At 47.4% G+C, this 16,741-nt stretch overlaps 3 protein-coding genes across 3 annotated transcripts in view; all 3 read right to left on the bottom strand.

The window, feature by feature from the left end:
• The window catches only part of LOC307164541 (collagen alpha-3(VI) chain-like), a 28,400-nt gene extending 23,358 nt beyond the window's left edge, over positions 1-5,042 (bottom strand). Inside the window, exons 1-6 of the mRNA XM_079881477.1 lie at positions 4,400-5,042; positions 3,622-4,221; positions 2,843-3,439; positions 1,761-2,360; positions 894-1,493; positions 116-715 (exon numbers count right to left, since the gene is read on the bottom strand). Of these exons, the coding sequence (XP_079737603.1) occupies positions 116-715; positions 894-1,493; positions 1,761-2,360; positions 2,843-3,439; positions 3,622-4,221; positions 4,400-5,009 (3,607 nt within the window). The 5' untranslated portion in view covers positions 5,010-5,042. The remainder of the gene's footprint in view (positions 1-115; positions 716-893; positions 1,494-1,760; positions 2,361-2,842; positions 3,440-3,621; positions 4,222-4,399) is intronic.
• A 131-nt stretch (positions 5,043-5,173) lies between these two features.
• On the bottom strand, positions 5,174-7,053 carry LOC307165076 (collagen alpha-3(VI) chain-like; the record flags this gene model as incomplete). The annotated part of the gene is made up of 3 exons (XM_079882370.1): positions 5,174-5,856; positions 6,339-6,935; positions 7,023-7,053. 3 exons carry the CDS (start codon positions 7,051-7,053, stop codon positions 5,174-5,176), a joined length of 1,311 nt encoding a protein of 436 aa, XP_079738496.1.
• Positions 6,999-16,741, bottom strand: part of LOC307165075 (uncharacterized protein) — a gene marked incomplete at its 5' end in the record, with an annotated part of 21,085 nt that continues 11,342 nt past the window's right edge. The window contains 11 exons of the mRNA XM_079882369.1: positions 6,999-7,722; positions 7,901-8,500; positions 8,755-9,354; positions 9,837-10,433; positions 10,621-11,220; positions 11,399-11,998; positions 12,266-12,865; positions 13,348-13,944; positions 14,132-14,731; positions 14,910-15,509; positions 15,767-16,366. Coding sequence (XP_079738495.1) covers positions 7,091-7,722; positions 7,901-8,500; positions 8,755-9,354; positions 9,837-10,433; positions 10,621-11,220; positions 11,399-11,998; positions 12,266-12,865; positions 13,348-13,944; positions 14,132-14,731; positions 14,910-15,509; positions 15,767-16,366 — 6,626 coding nt within the window. The 3' untranslated portion in view covers positions 6,999-7,090. The remainder of the gene's footprint in view (positions 7,723-7,900; positions 8,501-8,754; positions 9,355-9,836; positions 10,434-10,620; positions 11,221-11,398; positions 11,999-12,265; positions 12,866-13,347; positions 13,945-14,131; positions 14,732-14,909; positions 15,510-15,766; positions 16,367-16,741) is intronic.

The raw sequence follows: 16,741 nt of genomic DNA, 5'->3' as shown, positions 1-16,741 counted from the left end.
CACCTCATCGACTACCTAAGCTGTGGGTAATGGTCCCACTGCTCATTACTACTTAGGGAGATCAACAAAGCACAGCCTGTGAGCTAGCTGTCATAAAGTTCTGCCATGCACATACCAGTGAGAGTCGGTGAAGTTGGAGTGATGGGCATTGCAACAGCCTGGACAGAGGCCAGCAGCTGCTCTTGGACATTTGGGAGCTCACTGAAGTCGGACACGGACAGAGCATAATTGGGGTCGTATGAGATTCTCTGCAGTTCTCTGCTATCAGAGCCCCTCGATCCAATTCCAAAGGTCAAGACGCCAAGCTCTTTCAGAGAGGAGGCTGCTGCATCAACACTGTCGAATGACCTTCCCCCGCTAAGCAAGATCAGTATCTGCGGCACACCCTCCAACCGCCTGCTGCCGGAGGAGGCAGTAAATACATTGTCTCTGACGTACTGGAGAGCTGCCCCCGTGTAGAGGGGTCTTCCTCCTTTGTGTCTCAGACCTCTGACACGGTCAAGAACCTCTTCCTTTGTCGTGTAGCTATTTAGATAGAAATGGACCTCGGCTTCTCTACTGTACTGCACCACAGAAACACGGTCCCTGTTTGCCTCTATGGTGTATTGCTCCACTACTCTCTGCACAAAATCACGCATAGCTGGGAAAGAATTCCTAGTGCCATCTGAACCGTCCAGCAGAAACACTATGTCCTTTCTGGGTGTGACGTAATCAGCTAGGAGGAGGGAAAACAGCATCATTAACACCAAGTAATGTGCATAACGTTCATAAACCTTCAGAATGACACATCGGTTCATCACCTCATTAACTCTCTGAGCTACGGTTAAAAAAAGTAGGGACATCATGAAGAAAAACAAGACACAGCGTATTGTAAAGTACTGCAACGCACGTACCGGTAACAGTCTGTGAAGTTGGAGTGATGGGAATGGAAACAGCCTTGACAGAGGCCAGCAGCTGCTCTTGGACATTTGGAAGCTCACTGAAGTCGGACACGGACAGAGCATAATTGGGGTCGTATGAAATTCTCTGCAATTCTCTGCTATCAGAGCCCCTCGATCCTATTCCAAAAGTCAAGATGCCAAGCTCTTTCAGAGAGGAGGCTGCTGCCTCAACACTGTCAAATGACCTTCCCCCGCTAAGCAAAACCAGTATCTGCGGCACACCCTCCACCCGTCTGCTGCCGGAGGAGGCAGTAAAGACATTTTCTATGACGTACTGGAGCGCTGCCCCCGTGTAAAGGGGTCTGCCTCCTTTGTGCCGCAGACCTCTGACACTGTCAAGAATTTTTTCCTTTGTCTTGAACGTGTTTAGATAGAAATGGGCCTCTGGGTCTCTGCTGTACTGGACCACAGAAACTTGATCTCTGTTCTCAGCTACTTCCAATTTCTCCACCATTCTTTGCACAAATTCTTTCATTGCTGGGAACCCATTCCTAGTGGCATCCGATCCATCCAGCAGGAAGACAACATCTCTCCTCTGTCTACGGCCCTCAGCTAAAAACATACATATTCGTGGGTCAGGTGGGGGACATTGTAAGGAGAGAAAAAACAAAAAAACAAAAAAAAACCACAATGCTTTACACACTTGGTCATACTTTTTGTGTTTTCGATATCGCGTCACCTCCCGTAAAGTTTTACTCTTCAGGAAGAAATACATCTCCTTCGCAACTCATTAGAACTAGAGGAACAATATGGCACATTTCTCTACGACCATAATAAAAGGAGAGGAATTACAGGAAGCCGGTTTGGCTTTTTTCTTACCTATCGTCGTGGTGGTGATAGACGTTTCCTCTACAAAGACCGTGTTAATGTTGGTGAAAAGCTCCTGTTGGACACTGGGAAGGTCAGCAAAGTCACTCACTGAGAGTGCATAACTAGGCTCATTGGAGATCTTCTGGAGTTCCCTGCTGTCTGAGCTCCTCGACCCTATCGCAAAGATAAGCACTCCCAGCTCTTTCAGGGATGAGGCTGGTGTGTCAACATTATCAAATGACTTTCCACCACTCAGCAGAATCAGTAACTGGGGCACACCTTCTACAAGTCTGCTTCCAGAGGAGGCAGTGAAGACATTGTCCCTCACGTACTGCAGAGCTGCCCCTGTGTTGAGGGGTCTCCCTCCTTTGTGCATCAGACCCCTGAGCGTGTCAAGCACGTCCTCCTTTCTTGAGTATGTGTTAAGATAGAAATGGGCCTCTGGATCTCTGCTGTACTGGACCACAGACACATGGTCTCCTTTCTCAGACACATTCAGTCTCTCCACCATCCTCTCAACAAAGTCACGCATTGCAGGGAAAGAGCTCCTTGTGCCATCTGAACCATCCAGCAGGAACACTACATCCCTCCTAGCCATCCTTCGCTCAGCTATGGGTAATGGAATGGAACACAAAGTCACGTGAGCCCTGGGTATCTGATATTGTCTGTGGGTGTGTGTGTGCTCTAGTCGGCAACTGCAAAAGGGAAAAAACGCTCCTATCCTTTCAGCTAGTTTACAGCCAATCTAACAGTCAAATGTTATTACTGTCTGCTAAAATAGCATCTAATTTTGGTCAGAGTAAAACTGCCTAAACTTACTGAATGCGGCAAAATGAGGTCTATAATTTAAAGGATATTTTCATCAAAAGACAAAAACTGTGCCTAAAACTGACGAACGAACGAATAAACAAACACATTAAAACTCAACACTGCTTAACACCCCAGGGAGTTCAAACCCATCGCTTGTTAGGCTAATTTCCCCCGCCTCTGCTAACATGCATCGCTAACATAAACCGTTTAGTGTCTACGGCACGCTTTGCACGGAGAGTTCAGTGTGCTGTTTTCTAGAGACGTGTGATAATCTGTCTTACCCGCCACAGTAGGTGTCATCGGCTTGACTTGTACAAGCACATTGTTGAGGGAGCTGATAAACTGCTGCTGGACACTGGGAAGGTCAGAGAATTCATTGATGGGCTGTGCATAGGCAGGGTCGTTGGCAATTCTCTGCACCTCTCTGCTCGAATTTCTGGTGCCAATGCCAAAAATCAAGATTCCGCTCTCTTTTAGGGTGGAGGCAGGTGTATCTACGTTATCGCTTGACCGTCCTCCACTGAGGAGGATAAGAATCTGAGGGACACCCTCTTGCTTTCTACTACCCGCAGAGGCGGTGAAGACACTGTCTCTCACGTACTGGAGAGCTGCACCCGTGTTGAGGGGTCTCCCTCCTCTATGCCTCAGACCTCTGACAGTGTTCAGGATCTCCCCTTTTGTTGCGTAGGTATTCAGATAGAAATTGACCTCAGCGTCTCTACTGTACTGCACCACAGAAACACGGTCTCTGTTTGCCTCTATGTTGAATCGCTCCACTACTTGTTGCACAAAATCACGCATAGCTGGGAATGTATTTCTAGTGCCATCTGAACCATCCAGCAAAAACACTACGTCCTTTCTGGGTATGGCGTCATCAGCTAGGAAAAAAGCATCATTAACACCAAGTAATTTCAAAACATCTTAAAAATGTCACATTAATTCAACCACCTCATCGACTACCTAAGCTGTGGGTAATGGTCCCACTGCTCATTACTACTTAGAGAGATCAACAAAGCACAGCCTGTGAGCTAGCTGTCATAAAGTTCTGCCATGCACATACCAGTGAGAGTCGGTGAAGTTGGAGTGATGGGCATTGCAACAGCCTGGACAGAGGCCAGCAGCTGCTCTTGGACATTTGGGAGCTCACTGAAGTCGGACACGGACAGAGCATAATTGGGGTCGTATGAGATTCTCTGCAGTTCTCTGCTATCAGAGCCCCTCGATCCAATTCCAAAGGTCAAGACGCCAAGCTCTTTCAGAGAGGAGGCTGCTGCATCAACACTGTCGAATGACCTTCCCCCGCTAAGCAAGATCAGTATCTGCGGCACACCCTCCAACCGCCTGCTGCCGGAGGAGGCAGTAAATACATTGTCTCTGACGTACTGGAGAGCTGCCCCCGTGTAGAGGGGTCTTCCTCCTTTGTGTCTCAGACCTCTGACACGGTCAAGAACCTCTTCCTTTGTCGTGTAGCTATTTAGATAGAAATGGACCTCGGCTTCTCTACTGTACTGCACCACAGAAACACGGTCCCTGTTTGCCTCTATGGTGTATTGCTCCACTACTCTCTGCACAAAATCACGCATAGCTGGGAAAGAATTCCTAGTGCCATCTGAACCGTCCAGCAGAAACACTATGTCCTTTCTGGGTGTGACGTAATCAGCTAGGAGGAGGGAAAACAGCATCATTAACACCAAGTAATGTGCATAACGTTCATAAACCTTCAGAATGACACATCGGTTCATCACCTCATTAACTCTCTGAGCTACGGTTAAAAAAAGTAGGGACATCATGAAGAAAAACAAGACACAGCGTATTGTAAAGTACTGCAACGCACGTACCGGTAACAGTCTGTGAAGTTGGAGTGATGGGAATGGAAACAGCCTTGACAGAGGCCAGCAGCTGCTCTTGGACATTTGGAAGCTCACTGAAGTCGGACACGGACAGAGCATAATTGGGGTCGTATGAAATTCTCTGCAATTCTCTGCTATCAGAGCCCCTCGATCCTATTCCAAAAGTCAAGATGCCAAGCTCTTTCAGAGAGGAGGCTGCTGCCTCAACACTGTCAAATGACCTTCCCCCGCTAAGCAAAACCAGTATCTGCGGCACACCCTCCACCCGTCTGCTGCCGGAGGAGGCAGTAAAGACATTGTCTATGACGTACTGGAGCGCTGCCCCCGTGTAAAGGGGTCTGCCTCCTTTGTGCCGCAGACCTCTGACACTGTCAAGAATTTTTTCCTTTGTCTTGAACGTGTTTAGATAGAAATGGGCCTCTGGGTCTCTGCTGTACTGGACCACAGAAACTTGATCTCTGTTCTCAGCTACTTCCAATTTCTCCACCATTCTTTGCACAAATTCTTTCATTGCTGGGAACCCATTCCTAGTGGCATCCGATCCATCCAGCAGGAAGACAACATCTCTCCTCTGTCTACGGCCCTCAGCTAAAAACATACATATTCGTGGGTCAGGTGGGGGACATTGTAAGGAGAGAAAAAAAAAAAAAAACACAATGCTTTACACACTTGGTCATACTTTTTGTGTTTTCGATATCGCATCACCTCCTGTAAAGTTTTACTCTTCAGGAAGAAATACATCTCCTTCGCAACTCATTAGAACTAGAGGAACAATATGGCACATTTCTCTACGACCATAATAAAAGGAGAGGAATTACAGGAAGCCGGTTTGGCTTTTTTCTTACCTATCGTCGTGGTGGTGATAGACGTTTCCTCTACAAAGACCGTGTTAATGTTGGTGAAAAGCTCCTGTTGGACACTGGGAAGGTCAGCAAAGTCACTCACTGAGAGTGCATAACTAGGCTCATTGGAGATCTTCTGGAGTTCCCTGCTGTCTGAGCTCCTCGACCCTATCGCAAAGATAAGCACTCCCAGCTCTTTCAGGGATGAGGCTGGTGTGTCAACATTATCAAATGACTTTCCACCACTCAGCAGAATCAGTAACTGGGGCACACCTTCTACAAGTCTGCTTCCAGAGGAGGCAGTGAAGACATTGTCCCTCACGTACTGCAGAGCTGCCCCTGTGTTGAGGGGTCTCCCTCCTTTGTGCATCAGACCCCTGAGCGTGTCAAGCACGTCCTCCTTTCTTGAGTATGTGTTAAGATAGAAATGGGCCTCTGGATCTCTGCTGTACTGGACCACAGACACATGGTCTCCTTTCTCAGACACATTCAGTCTCTCCACCATCCTCTCAACAAAGTCACGCATTGCAGGGAAAGAGCTCCTTGTGCCATCTGAACCATCCAGCAGGAACACTACATCCCTCCTAGCCATCCTTCGCTCAGCTATGGGTAATGGAATGGAACACAAAGTCACGTGAGCCCTGGGTATCTGATATTGTCTGTGGGTGTGTGTGTGCTCTAGTCGGCAACTGCAAAAGGGAAAAAACGCTCCTATCCTTTCAGCTAGTTTACAGCCAATCTAACAGTCAAATGTTATTACTGTCTGCTAAAATAGCATCTAATTTTGGTCAGAGTAAAACTGCCTAAACTTACTGAATGCGGCAAAATGAGGTCTATAATTTAAAGGATATTTTCATCAAAAGACAAAAACTGTGCCTAAAACTGACGAACGAACGAATAAACAAACACATTAAAACTCAACACTGCTTAACACCCCAGGGAGTTCAAACCCATCGCTTGTTAGGCTAATTTCCCCCGCCTCTGCTAACATGCATCGCTAACATAAACCGTTTAGTGTCTACGGCACGCTTTGCACGGAGAGCTCAGTGTGCTGTTTTCTAGAGACGTGTGATAATCTGTCTTACCCGCCACAGTAGGTGTCATCGGCTTGACTTGTACAAGCACATTGTTGAGGGAGCTGATAAACTGCTGCTGGACACTGGGAAGGTCAGAGAATTCATTGATGGGCTGTGCATAGGCAGGGTCGTTGGCAATTCTCTGCACCTCTCTGCTCGAATTTCTGGTGCCAATGCCAAAAATCAAGATTCCGCTCTCTTTTAGGGTGGAGGCAGGTGTATCTACATTATCGCTTGACCGTCCTCCACTGAGGAGGATAAGAATCTGAGGGACACCCTCTTGCTTTCTACTACCCGCAGAGGCGGTGAAGACACTGTCTCTCACGTACTGGAGAGCTGCACCCGTGTTGAGGGGTCTCCCTCCTCTATGCCTCAGACCTCTGACAGTGTTCAGGATCTCCCCTTTTGTTGCGTAGGTATTCAGATAGAAATTGACCTCAGCGTCTCTACTGTACTGCACCACAGAAACACGGTCTCTGTTTGCCTCTATGTTGAATCGCTCCACTACTCGTTGCACAAAATCACGCATAGCTGGGAATGTATTTCTAGTGCCATCTGAACCGTCCAGCAAAAACACTACGTCCTTTCTGGGTATGGCGTCATCAGCTAGGAAAAGAAATCAGCATCATTAACACCAAGTAATTTCAAAACATCTTAAAAATGTCACATTAATTCAACCACCTCATCGACTACCTAAGCTGTGGGTAATGGTCCCACTGCTCATTACTACTTAGGGAGATCAACAAAGCACAGCCTGTGAGCTAGCTGTCATAAAGTTCTGCCATGCACATACCAGTGAGAGTCGGTGAAGTTGGAGTGATGGGCATTGCAACAGCCTGGACAGAGGCCAGCAGCTGCTCTTGGACATTTGGGAGCTCACTGAAGTCGGACACGGACAGAGCATAATTGGGGTCGTATGAGATTCTCTGCAGTTCTCTGCTATCAGAGCCCCTCGATCCAATTCCAAAGGTCAAGACGCCAAGCTCTTTCAGAGAGGAGGCTGCTGCATCAACACTGTCGAATGACCTTCCCCCGCTAAGCAAGATCAGTATCTGCGGCACACCCTCCAACCGCCTGCTGCCGGAGGAGGCAGTAAATACATTGTCTCTGACGTACTGGAGAGCTGCCCCCGTGTAGAGGGGTCTTCCTCCTTTGTGTCTCAGACCTCTGACACGGTCAAGAACCTCTTCCTTTGTCGTGTAGCTATTTAGATAGAAATGGACCTCGGCTTCTCTACTGTACTGCACCACAGAAACACGGTCCCTGTTTGCCTCTATGGTGTATTGCTCCACTACTCTCTGCACAAAATCACGCATAGCTGGGAAAGAATTCCTAGTGCCATCTGAACCGTCCAGCAGAAACACTATGTCCTTTCTGGGTGTGACGTAATCAGCTAGGAGGAGGGAAAACAGCATCATTAACACCAAGTAATGTGCATAACGTTCATAAACCTTCAGAATGACACATCGGTTCATCACCTCATTAACTCTCTGAGCTACGGTTAAAAAAAGTAGGGACATCATGAAGAAAAACAAGACACAGCGTATTGTAAAGTACTGCAACGCACGTACCGGTAACAGTCTGTGAAGTTGGAGTGATGGGAATGGAAACAGCCTTGACAGAGGCCAGCAGCTGCTCTTGGACATTTGGAAGCTCACTGAAGTCGGACACGGACAGAGCATAATTGGGGTCGTATGAAATTCTCTGCAATTCTCTGCTATCAGAGCCCCTCGATCCTATTCCAAAAGTCAAGATGCCAAGCTCTTTCAGAGAGGAGGCTGCTGCCTCAACACTGTCAAATGACCTTCCCCCGCTAAGCAAAACCAGTATCTGCGGCACACCCTCCACCCGTCTGCTGCCGGAGGAGGCAGTAAAGACATTGTCTATGACGTACTGGAGCGCTGCCCCCGTGTAAAGGGGTCTGCCTCCTTTGTGCCGCAGACCTCTGACACTGTCAAGAATTTTTTCCTTTGTCTTGAACGTGTTTAGATAGAAATGGGCCTCTGGGTCTCTGCTGTACTGGACCACAGAAACTTGATCTCTGTTCTCAGCTACTTCCAATTTCTCCACCATTCTTTGCACAAATTCTTTCATTGCTGGGAACCCATTCCTAGTGGCATCCGATCCATCCAGCAGGAAGACAACATCTCTCCTCTGTCTACGGCCCTCAGCTAAAAACATACATATTCGTGGGTCAGGTGGGGGACATTGTAAGGAGAGAAAAAAAAAAAAAAAAAAAAAAAAAACACAATGCTTTACACACTTGGTCATACTTTTTGTGTTTTCGATATCGCGTCACCTCCTGTAAAGTTTTACACTATCTCCTTCGCAACTCATTAGAACTAGAGGAACAATATGGCACATTTCTCTACGACTATAATAAAAGGAGAGGAATTACAGGGAGCCGGTTTGGCTTTTTTCTTACCTATCGTCGTGGTGGTGATAGACGTTTCCTCTACAAAGACCGTGTTAATGTTGGTGAAAAGCTCCTGTTGGACACTGGGAAGGTCAGCAAAGTCACTCACTGAGAGTGCATAACTAGGCTCATTGGAGATCTTCTGGAGTTCCCTGCTGTCTGAGCTCCTCGACCCTATCGCAAAGATAAGCACTCCCAGCTCTTTCAGGGATGAGGCTGGTGTGTCAACATTATCAAATGACTTTCCACCACTCAGCAGAATCAGTAACTGGGGCACACCTTCTACAAGTCTGCTTCCAGAGGAGGCAGTGAAGACATTGTCCCTCACGTACTGCAGAGCTGCCCCTGTGTTGAGGGGTCTCCCTCCTTTGTGCATCAGACCCCTGAGCGTGTCAAGCACGTCCTCCTTTCTTGAGTATGTGTTAAGATAGAAATGGGCCTCTGGATCTCTGCTGTACTGGACCACAGACACATGGTCTCCTTTCTCAGACACATTCAGTCTCTCCACCATCCTCTCAACAAAGTCACGCATTGCAGGGAAAGAGCTCCTTGTGCCATCTGAACCATCCAGCAGGAACACTACATCCCTCCTAGCCATCCTTCGCTCAGCTATGGGTAATGGAATGGAACACAAAGTCACGTGAGCCCTGGGTATCTGATATTGTCTGTGGGTGTGTGTGTGCTCTAGTCGGCAACTGCAAAAGGGAAAAAACGCTCCTATCCTTTCAGCTAGTTTACAGCCAATCTAACAGTCAAATGTTATTACTGTCTGCTAAAATAGCATCTAATTTTGGTCAGAGTAAAACTGCCTAAACTTACTGAATGCGGCAAAATGAGGTCTATAATTTAAAGGATATTTTCATCAAAAGACAAAAACTGTGCCTAAAACTGACGAACGAACGAATAAACAAACACATTAAAACTCAACACTGCTTAACACCCCAGGGAGTTCAAACCCATCGCTTGTTAGGCTAATTTCCCCCGCCTCTGCTAACATGCATCGCTAACATAAACCGTTTAGTGTCTACGGCACGCTTTGCACGGAGAGCTCAGTGTGCTGTTTTCTAGAGACGTGTGATAATCTGTCTTACCCGCCACAGTAGGTGTCATCGGCTTGACTTGTACAAGCACATTGTTGAGGGAGCTGATAAACTGCTGCTGGACACTGGGAAGGTCAGAGAATTCATTGATGGGCTGTGCATAGGCAGGGTCGTTGGCAATTCTCTGCACCTCTCTGCTCGAATTTCTGGTGCCAATGCCAAAAATCAAGATTCCGCTCTCTTTTAGGGTGGAGGCAGGTGTATCTACGTTATCGCTTGACCGTCCTCCACTGAGGAGGATAAGAATCTGAGGGACACCCTCTTGCTTTCTACTACCCGCAGAGGCGGTGAAGACACTGTCTCTCACGTACTGGAGAGCTGCACCCGTGTTGAGGGGTCTCCCTCCTCTATGCCTCAGACCTCTGACAGTGTTCAGGATCTCCCCTTTTGTTGCGTAGGTATTCAGATAGAAATTGACCTCAGCGTCTCTACTGTACTGCACCACAGAAACACGGTCTCTGTTTGCCTCTATGTTGAATCGCTCCACTACTCGTTGCACAAAATCACGCATAGCTGGGAATGTATTTCTAGTGCCATCTGAACCGTCCAGCAAAAACACTACGTCCTTTCTGGGTATGGCGTCATCAGCTAGGAAAAGAAATCAGCATCATTAACACCAAGTAATTTCAAAACATCTTAAAAATGTCACATTAATTCAACCACCTCATCGACTACCTAAGCTGTGGGTAATGGTCCCACTGCTCATTACTACTTAGGGAGATCAACAAAGCACAGCCTGTGAGCTAGCTGTCATAAAGTTCTGCCATGCACATACCAGTGAGAGTCGGTGAAGTTGGAGTGATGGGCATTGCAACAGCCTGGACAGAGGCCAGCAGCTGCTCTTGGACATTTGGGAGCTCACTGAAGTCGGACACGGACAGAGCATAATTGGGGTCGTATGAGATTCTCTGCAGTTCTCTGCTATCAGAGCCCCTCGATCCAATTCCAAAGGTCAAGACGCCAAGCTCTTTCAGAGAGGAGGCTGCTGCATCAACACTGTCGAATGACCTTCCCCCGCTAAGCAAGATCAGTATCTGCGGCACACCCTCCAACCGCCTGCTGCCGGAGGAGGCAGTAAATACATTGTCTCTGACGTACTGGAGAGCTGCCCCCGTGTAGAGGGGTCTTCCTCCTTTGTGTCTCAGACCTCTGACACGGTCAAGAACCTCTTCCTTTGTCGTGTAGCTATTTAGATAGAAATGGACCTCGGCTTCTCTACTGTACTGCACCACAGAAACACGGTCCCTGTTTGCCTCTATGGTGTATTGCTCCACTACTCTCTGCACAAAATCACGCATAGCTGGGAAAGAATTCCTAGTGCCATCTGAACCGTCCAGCAGAAACACTATGTCCTTTCTGGGTGTGACGTAATCAGCTAGGAGGAGGGAAAACAGCATCATTAACACCAAGTAATGTGCATAACGTTCATAAACCTTCAGAATGACACATCGGTTCATCACCTCATTAACTCTCTGAGCTACGGTTAAAAAAAGTAGGGACATCATGAAGAAAAACAAGACACAGCGTATTGTAAAGTACTGCAACGCACGTACCGGTAACAGTCTGTGAAGTTGGAGTGATGGGAATGGAAACAGCCTTGACAGAGGCCAGCAGCTGCTCTTGGACATTTGGAAGCTCACTGAAGTCGGACACGGACAGAGCATAATTGGGGTCGTATGAAATTCTCTGCAATTCTCTGCTATCAGAGCCCCTCGATCCTATTCCAAAAGTCAAGATGCCAAGCTCTTTCAGAGAGGAGGCTGCTGCCTCAACACTGTCAAATGACCTTCCCCCGCTAAGCAAAACCAGTATCTGCGGCACACCCTCCACCCGTCTGCTGCCGGAGGAGGCAGTAAAGACATTGTCTATGACGTACTGGAGCGCTGCCCCCGTGTAAAGGGGTCTGCCTCCTTTGTGCCGCAGACCTCTGACACTGTCAAGAATTTTTTCCTTTGTCTTGAACGTGTTTAGATAGAAATGGGCCTCTGGGTCTCTGCTGTACTGGACCACAGAAACTTGATCTCTGTTCTCAGCTACTTCCAATTTCTCCACCATTCTTTGCACAAATTCTTTCATTGCTGGGAACCCATTCCTAGTGGCATCCGATCCATCCAGCAGGAAGACAACATCTCTCCTCTGTCTACGGCCCTCAGCTAAAAACATACATATTCGTGGGTCAGGTGGGGGACATTGTAAGGAGAGAAAAAACAAAAAAACAAAAAAAAAACACAATGCTTTACACACTTGGTCATACTTTTTGTGTTTTCGATATCGCGTCACCTCCCGTAAAGTTTTACTCTTCAGGAAGAAATACATCTCCTTCGCAACTCATTAGAACTAGAGGAACAATATGGCACATTTCTCTACGACCATAATAAAAGGAGAGGAATTACAGGAAGCCGGTTTGGCTTTTTTCTTACCTATCGTCGTGGTGGTGATAGACGTTTCCTCTACAAAGACCGTGTTAATGTTGGTGAAAAGCTCCTGTTGGACACTGGGAAGGTCAGCAAAGTCACTCACTGAGAGTGCATAACTAGGCTCATTGGAGATCTTCTGGAGTTCCCTGCTGTCTGAGCTCCTCGACCCTATCGCAAAGATAAGCACTCCCAGCTCTTTCAGGGATGAGGCTGGTGTGTCAACATTATCAAATGACTTTCCACCACTCAGCAGAATCAGTAACTGGGGCACACCTTCTACAAGTCTGCTTCCAGAGGAGGCAGTGAAGACATTGTCCCTCACGTACTGCAGAGCTGCCCCTGTGTTGAGGGGTCTCCCTCCTTTGTGCATCAGACCCCTGAGCGTGTCAAGCACGTCCTCCTTTCTTGAGTATGTGTTAAGATAGAAATGGGCCTCTGGATCTCTGCTGTACTGGACCACAGACACATGGTCTCCTTTCTCAGACACATTCAGTCTCTCCACCATCCTCTCAACAAAGTCACGCATTGCAGGGAAAGAGCTCCTTGTGCCATCTGAACCATCCAGCAGGAACACTACATCCCTCCTAGCCATCCTTCGCTCAGCTATGGGTAATGGAATGGAACACAAAGTCACGTGAGCCCTGGGTATCTGATATTGTCTGTGGGTGTGTGTGTGCTCTAGTCGGCAACTGCAAAAGGGAAAAAACGCTCCTATCCTTTCAGCTAGTTTACAGCCAATCTAACAGTCAAATGTTATTACTGTCTGCTAAAATAGCATCTAATTTTGGTCAGAGTAAAACTGCCTAAACTTACTGAATGCGGCAAAATGAGGTCTATAATTTAAAGGATATTTTCATCAAAAGACAAAAACTGTGCCTAAAACTGACGAACGAACGAATAAACAAACACATTAAAACTCAACACTGCTTAACACCCCAGGGAGTTCAAACCCATCGCTTGTTAGGCTAATTTCCCCCGCCTCTGCTAACATGCATCGCTAACATAAACCGTTTAGTGTCTACGGCACGCTTTGCACGGAGAGCTCAGTGTGCTGTTTTCTAGAGACGTGTGATAATCTGTCTTACCCGCCACAGTAGGTGTCATCGGCTTGACTTGTACAAGCACATTGTTGAGGGAGCTGATAAACTGCTGCTGGACACTGGGAAGGTCAGAGAATTCATTGATGGGCTGTGCATAGGCAGGGTCGTTGGCAATTCTCTGCACCTCTCTGCTCGAATTTCTGGTGCCAATGCCAAAAATCAAGATTCCGCTCTCTTTTAGGGTGGAGGCAGGTGTATCTACGTTATCGCTTGACCGTCCTCCACTGAGGAGGATAAGAATCTGAGGGACACCCTCTTGCTTTCTACTACCCGCAGAGGCGGTGAAGACACTGTCTCTCACGTACTGGAGAGCTGCACCCGTGTTGAGGGGTCTCCCTCCTCTATGCCTCAGACCTCTGACAGTGTTCAGGATCTCCCCTTTTGTTGCGTAGGTATTCAGATAGAAATTGACCTCAGCGTCTCTACTGTACTGCACCACAGAAACACGGTCTCTGTTTGCCTCTATGTTGAATCGCTCCACTACTCGTTGCACAAAATCACGCATAGCTGGGAATGTATTTCTAGTGCCATCTGAACCGTCCAGCAAAAACACTACGTCCTTTCTGGGTATGGCGTCATCAGCTAGGAAAAGAAATCAGCATCATTAACACCAAGTAATTTCAAAACATCTTAAAAATGTCACATTAATTCAACCACCTCATCGACTACCTAAGCTGTGGGTAATGGTCCCACTGCTCATTACTACTTAGGGAGATCAACAAAGCACAGCCTGTGAGCTAGCTGTCATAAAGTTCTGCCATGCACATACCAGTGAGAGTCGGTGAAGTTGGAGTGATGGGCATTGCAACAGCCTGGACAGAGGCCAGCAGCTGCTCTTGGACATTTGGGAGCTCACTGAAGTCGGACACGGACAGAGCATAATTGGGGTCGTATGAGATTCTCTGCAGTTCTCTGCTATCAGAGCCCCTCGATCCAATTCCAAAGGTCAAGACGCCAAGCTCTTTCAGAGAGGAGGCTGCTGCATCAACACTGTCGAATGACCTTCCCCCGCTAAGCAAGATCAGTATCTGCGGCACACCCTCCAACCGCCTGCTGCCGGAGGAGGCAGTAAATACATTGTCTCTGACGTACTGGAGAGCTGCCCCCGTGTAGAGGGGTCTTCCTCCTTTGTGTCTCAGACCTCTGACATGGTCAAGAACCTCTTCCTTTGTCGTGTAGCTATTTAGATAGAAATGGACCTCGGCTTCTCTACTGTACTGCACCACAGAAACACGGTCCCTGTTTGCCTCTATGGTGTATTGCTCCACTACTCTCTGCACAAAATCACGCATAGCTGGGAAAGAATTCCTAGTGCCATCTGAACCGTCCAGCAGAAACACTATGTCCTTTCTGGGTGTGACGTAATCAGCTAGGAGGAGGGAAAGCAGCATCATTAACACCAAGTAATGTGCATAACGTTCATAAACCTTCAGAATGACACATCGGTTCATCACCTCATTAACTCTCTGAGCTACGGTTAAAAAAAGTAGGGACATCATGAAGAAAAACAAGACACAGCGTATTGTAAAGTACTGCAACGCACGTACCGGTAACAGTCTGTGAAGTTGGAGTGATGGGAATGGAAACAGCCTTGACAGAGGCCAGCAGCTGCTCTTGGACATTTGGAAGCTCACTGAAGTCGGACACGGACAGAGCATAATTGGGGTCGTATGAAATTCTCTGCAATTCTCTGCTATCAGAGCCCCTCGATCCTATTCCAAAAGTCAAGATGCCAAGCTCTTTCAGAGAGGAGGCTGCTGCCTCAACACTGTCAAATGACCTTCCCCCGCTAAGCAAAACCAGTATCTGCGGCACACCCTCCACCCGTCTGCTGCCGGAGGAGGCAGTAAAGACATTGTCTATGACGTACTGGAGCGCTGCCCCCGTGTAAAGGGGTCTGCCTCCTTTGTGCCGCAGACCTCTGACACTGTCAAGAATTTTTTCCTTTGTCTTGAACGTGTTTAGATAGAAATGGGCCTCTGGGTCTCTGCTGTACTGGACCACAGAAACTTGATCTCTGTTCTCAGCTACTTCCAATTTCTCCACCATTCTTTGCACAAATTCTTTCATTGCTGGGAACCCATTCCTAGTGGCATCCGATCCATCCAGCAGGAAGACAACATCTCTCCTCTGTCTACGGCCCTCAGCTAAAAACATACATATTCGTGGGTCAGGTGGGGGACATTGTAAGGAGAGAAAAAAAAAAAAAAACACAATGCTTTACACACTTGGTCATACTTTTTGTGTTTTCGATATCGCATCACCTCCTGTAAAGTTTTACTCTTCAGGAAGAAATACATCTCCTTCGCAACTCATTAGAACTAGAGGAACAATATGGCACATTTCTCTACGACCATAATAAAAGGAGAGGAATTACAGGAAGCCGGTTTGGCTTTTTTCTTACCTATCGTCGTGGTGGTGATAGACGTTTCCTCTACAAAGACCGTGTTAATGTTGGTGAAAAGCTCCTGTTGGACACTGGGAAGGTCAGCAAAGTCACTCACTGAGAGTGCATAACTAGGCTCATTGGAGATCTTCTGGAGTTCCCTGCTGTCTGAGCTCCTCGACCCTATCGCAAAGATAAGCACTCCCAGCTCTTTCAGGGATGAGGCTGGTGTGTCAACATTATCAAATGACTTTCCACCACTCAGCAGAATCAGTAACTGGGGCACACCTTCTACAAGTCTGCTTCCAGAGGAGGCAGTGAAGACATTGTCCCTCACGTACTGCAGAGCTGCCCCTGTGTTGAGGGGTCTCCCTCCTTTGTGCATCAGACCCCTGAGCGTGTCAAGCACGTCCTCCTTTCTTGAGTATGTGTTAAGATAGAAATGGGCCTCTGGATCTCTGCTGTACTGGACCACAGACACATGGTCTCCTTTCTCAGACACATTCAGTCTCTCCACCATCCTCTCAACAAAGTCACGCATTGCAGGGAAAGAGCTCCTTGTGCCATCTGAACCATCCAGCAGGAACACTACATCCCTCCTAGCCATCCTTCGCTCAGCTATGGGTAATGGAATGGAACACAAAGTCACGTGAGCCCTGGGTATCTGATATTGTCTGTGGGTGTGTGTGTGCTCTAGTCGGCAACTGCAAAAGGGAAAAAACGCTCCTATCCTTTCAGCTAGTTTACAGCCAATCTAACAGTCAAATGTTATTACTGTCTGCTAAAATAGCATCTAATTTTGGTCAGAGTAAAACTGCCTAAACTTACTGAATGCGGCAAAATGAGGTCTATAATTTAAAGGATATTTTCATCAAAAGACAAAAACTGTGCCTAAAACTGACGAACGAACGAATAAACAAACACATTAAAACTCAACACTGCTTAACACCCCAGGGAGTTCAAACCCATCGCTTGTTAGGCTAATTTCCCCCG

Source organism: Squalius cephalus (assembly GCF_949319135.1).
Source record: "Squalius cephalus genome assembly, chromosome: 9".
Lineage (NCBI taxonomy): Eukaryota > Metazoa > Chordata > Actinopteri > Cypriniformes > Leuciscidae > Squalius > Squalius cephalus.
The sequence above is the reverse complement of the archived record's forward strand: the minus strand, read 5'-3'. Positions and strand labels throughout refer to the sequence as shown.